This window comes from Rhinichthys klamathensis, unplaced genomic scaffold (genome assembly GCF_029890125.1).
Source record: "Rhinichthys klamathensis goyatoka isolate OS25496 unplaced genomic scaffold, OSU_Roscu_1.1 h1tg000780l_1, whole genome shotgun sequence".
Lineage (NCBI taxonomy): Eukaryota > Metazoa > Chordata > Actinopteri > Cypriniformes > Leuciscidae > Rhinichthys > Rhinichthys klamathensis.
Genome location: NW_026607177.1, coordinates 355639 through 360000, shown reverse-complemented (window position 1 = coordinate 360000; position 4362 = coordinate 355639). Strand labels below are relative to the sequence as shown.

At 44.6% G+C, this 4362-nt stretch overlaps 1 protein-coding gene across 1 annotated transcript in view; it reads right to left on the bottom strand.

Moving 5' to 3' along the window:
* LOC130077780 (neurexin-2-like) overlaps window positions 1-3895 on the bottom strand; it is a 111776-nt gene extending 107881 nt beyond the window's left edge. Inside the window, exon 1 of the mRNA XM_056243112.1 lies at window positions 3178-3895. Within this exon, the coding sequence (XP_056099087.1) occupies window positions 3178-3889 (712 nt within the window). The 5' untranslated portion in view covers window positions 3890-3895. The remainder of the gene's footprint in view (window positions 1-3177) is intronic.
* Between the last annotated feature and the right edge of the window lie 467 nt (window positions 3896-4362).

Sequence of the window (4362 nt, the reverse complement as noted above, 5' to 3'; positions counted from 1 at the left end):
GGGTGAAATGGCAAGATGATTTCGATTTCCAGTTTTGAAAGATTATTTTTTTAGATTATTATTTGCTAGAGAAACAAGGACTGGGGTTTTGTATTTGGAAGGGATATTCTATATGTTCTAATGATGTACTTGATGATTGATTTAAAGAGCGAACCGTTTTTATGGGCCTGAATCAGATGATGTTCACTGATATTTCCTCTAATGCTTGTTTGTGTGTGTGTGTGTGTGTGTGTGTGTGTGTGTGTGTGTGTGTGTGTGTGTGTGTGTGTGTGTGTGTGTGTGTGTGTGTGTGTGTGTGTGTGAGTGTGAGCGGCTGAGCGCTGGTTATATTTATAATATTTACACGAAGAGCCTAACGTTACACCTCATTCTGGTTTAGCTCGTCTGGTGTAGTGTTTAACACAGCCATCTGCCGGTAATTTACACCAGAGACATTTGCTCATAAACCCGCTCTAATCCAATCAGCACGAGCCACTGCACATCGCTCGTGTCGTTTAACTGATCGCTCTTAATGTGCACCCTTAATCTCTCGCCCTCCTGCTCCACGCAGATCTGATTTTACATCTGTAATTACAGGAAGAGGCCTGAGATCTCGCGTCTGACAGGCGGAAGAGCCGCTTCGTTTCTGTGAGCAAAACACACATGAAGCTTCGTAAAACACTCACTCAGAGCACAGCGTCTCCTTAACAAACTACAGTCATTCCTGCACTGCTGGAACACAAGAATTCCTGAAGGATTGCCGTCTGCCACTGTTCAGACAAACAGATACTGCTTCAACCTCTAGTTCATTACTGTAATCAGTCTTGAGGAATCATGTGGCTTTCTTAGGGGACCGAACACAAGACATGTTCTTGCATTCAAAAAGAATGCAACAATTGAAAAGAATAGAACAGAATGCAACAGAGCAAAACACAACGCAACAGAGAAGAACAGAAATCAACAGAATAGAACAGAATGAGAGAAAAAAAAACAAATCAACAGAATTGAACAGAAATCAACAGAATAGAACCAAACGCAACAGAATGTGGGTTTAAATATTGGCTATTTTAAAGACGCAACTTTTCTGAGAGGGTTTAGCTGTGCAATCTGACTGACAGCTGAAGATCTGCAACAACGCTGAACACTATCAAGATCAAAGTGTTTTACACTAAGGTTAAATTCGTTAACACTAGTTAATTAGGTATCATGGACCAACACTGAAGAACCATTTTACAGCATTTACTAATCAAACTTTATGTTGATTTATAAATGTATAACAAATATTATAATACATTAGTATATGTAGAAATTAGCCAAAATGAATAAATGCAATAAAAGCTGCTCATTATTAGTCCATGACACTGAATGACCTTGAGTTACCCTGAGAGATGCTGAACCGCTCTGTGATTGGAGATGAGGTCACTAACACACACCACTGGGTCAGCATCTAACACAACACGTGACGGAATGACACTCTTCAGAAGAACTATTAAATGTGGAAATACACTCAATGATTCTCTATAATGCTATTTGTTCTCATCAGAAACATGGACCTCTAGCTTGTCTCAGTAGCTCATCTAACGCGGAGAGGGAAACACTAGAACTGTCGAGTCCTTCGCTGAAGATTTCCCAGAGAAATCAACCTCTCACACAGCGACTGCGAGCCCTTTACTGAGATGGTTCCCGCTGTGTTATTCGCCCGAATAACTCGGCTTCTCCCACAAGCCGCTTTACATTTTCTCAAACACATCGACACAGAGGGAAGGAAAGCGCTTCTCAATATCCAAAAGGACAAATGCTTCCTGCGGTGCTGCATTGGTATTCTGCTCTGTTTCGCCCGGAGCCGAACGGTATCAAACTCTCTACGACCTCCGACTCACATCCCAACACAGGAGAGAGAGAGAATACTGAAAAACAAATGCCTAATCTCAGTTCTGTCTCATATGAGATCCATTAAAGACTTGACCAACACGGGTGTCCCCTGCAAAGGGTCTGTACATATACATACAACATTACTTAGTTATATATAGTTGCGTGCATAAGATTGCATAAGCTTTTTGTCTCCTAAGTAAGACATAAGATTCTTTTTAAGTACTGCCCTTTAGAAACTACATGAGCTATTTACAAGCATATTTCCCACAAGACAAAATCATTTTTCTCCTAGAGCACCGGTGAATGTATGCAGCTTTTGTAATAGTTGTGTATGAGTGCATGCAGTCACTGCTGGAAAGGTTTCAATACGCAGGAGATTCTGGAAAACCTGGGAATTATGATTTAAATGATTTATTATGTGGTAACTGCTCGGGACAAACAGAGACTTGTGAAAACCTATCATAAAACATAGAAACAGGAATATACACACCACCAGAAGAAGCAAAAGGATGAAGACTTTGACAGAATCGTGTGTGTCAGATCAGTTGTTATTGTGTCTGTGGAATAGAGGGAATATCTGTGAAAGAGCTTCATCAGGGCACGACTAAACACAAATAAAACCGCATTTTTTTCTCAAATGATAAACATCTTTCAAAATCTTATATATAAACTAAAACCCTGACATAATACCTTCTATACGTAAATATAAATGTATATTTGATTAGCATGTTGTGCTCACTACAGTATTGATGATGCTTTTGGTCTTAAATGGAGAAAATCCATCCACTAAAACAGTAAAGGTGGCATGATTCAGAAAGCCAACCAGCGAAAGACAGAAAGAGAGTGAAAATGAAAAAAGAACTGGCTGAGATAATAGGTGAAGAACAGATAGGATAAAGAGAAACAGAAGACAAGAGAGGAGAGTAAAAGCAGTGGGTCTGGAGGAGAGAGTAACAGATGAGTGTAGACGAGTACAAAATGGATCTCGCCTAAGAAATTGGGATTGCTTTCTGGAACTGAAGACGGCGAGCGATTGGGAGAGAATTGAACGAAACTCGCTTTAGAAGAGAATAAAATATAAGAAGCAGTGATTCATCTAACTTAGAACAACCTGAACCCTCTAAAGGGCTGAACACAAAATGACCAGAAGTGTCCATTCAGAACAGCAACTGCGAGAAAGAGAAACTCTTCAGCCGCTCTTTCAAAAAGGGTTCTGTCAGCACAGCTATTACAACAGTCTGAACGCGTCAGATCAATGCCATGAACAGAAGAATGAAGCACGTCAAAACACACAGGCTTAATGTGAGTCTATGAACCGAGGCTTACCTTCTTTGCAGTATTTCCCCCGGAAGCGTGTGTGAGAGCAGTCGCAGTGGACCTCCCCGAACTGGACGGTGCAGTATCCTCCATTGAGGCAGGGGTTCTGCTTGGTGCACAGATACTCCAGATCGTTGTGAATGCCGTTGCTGTTGAGAAGAGAGGGAGGCATCTCGCCCACCTTCAGGTTGGAGATCAGGCCCATGAAGGGAGGCTCGTATTTCACCGTGCTGGACGTGAGCGCGGACAGCCGTACGTCCGGGGGAATCCCCCCTACGAAGAGGTCGCTGACGACGGCCATTTCTTTGCGCTTGGAACGGACTTCAGCCACTTTGGTTTCCCCGTCCACCATCAGCATGGTCTCGCGGTAGTTTCGGGTGAGCAGGACCATGTGCCAGCGGTCGTCGTTGACGCGGGTCTCCATCTGCAGGCTGGCCGGTTCGGCGCAGTGGATGGCGAATCGGAGCTGAAGGTGTCCTTCGCCGATGAGCAGCTCCAAGAAGTCACAGTTCCCACCGTCGTCCAAGTACAGAACCAGAGCCTTGCTCACATTGGTCTTCAGGCTGAAGCTGAGCTCCCCGATCGATCCTGCTTCCCAACGGGAGTAACGCGCCCACTGGCCGGGAGCGCCGCCGAACTCCAGGGCCCCTGCCGACAGAAAGAGTCCAGCTAACAGCAACGGCCACAGGGGCCGGAGAGTGGACCAACACCGAGACTTCATTTCACCCGTGCCGATGATACGAGCTCAGAAACCTCCTCCTCCTCTGAGACAGCAGAGCTCCTCGTGACTCTGAGAGATGGCGAACAGACGGCTCAATTCCCAACGCTGCAGGATCCCACAGGCCAACTGTTCACTCTCTTTCTTGCCCTGCTCCTCTTTATCCAGACTCTATCCGTAGTCTCTCCATTGGTCGGTGCATCAGGCTGGAGGTGGATGAGCGATAAATGGCTCCCAATTTAGGTTTTCTCTGAAACGCTTTCAATCCAAGAAAAGATTTCAAAGCAGAGATCTGGTGTCCAGTGGACCCTGGGTGATGGTCATGGTCGAGTCTTTATCTGTGATTCATGTTCTTCCAAACGGCAGGAACGATCTACTGCCCTCCAGATTCCAGCATTCTCCAGGCCTACAAGACAAAAGGGAACATTTGATTAGCTCAGCAGCAAACACAGCCTTCCTAAACACAAGCAGACAGG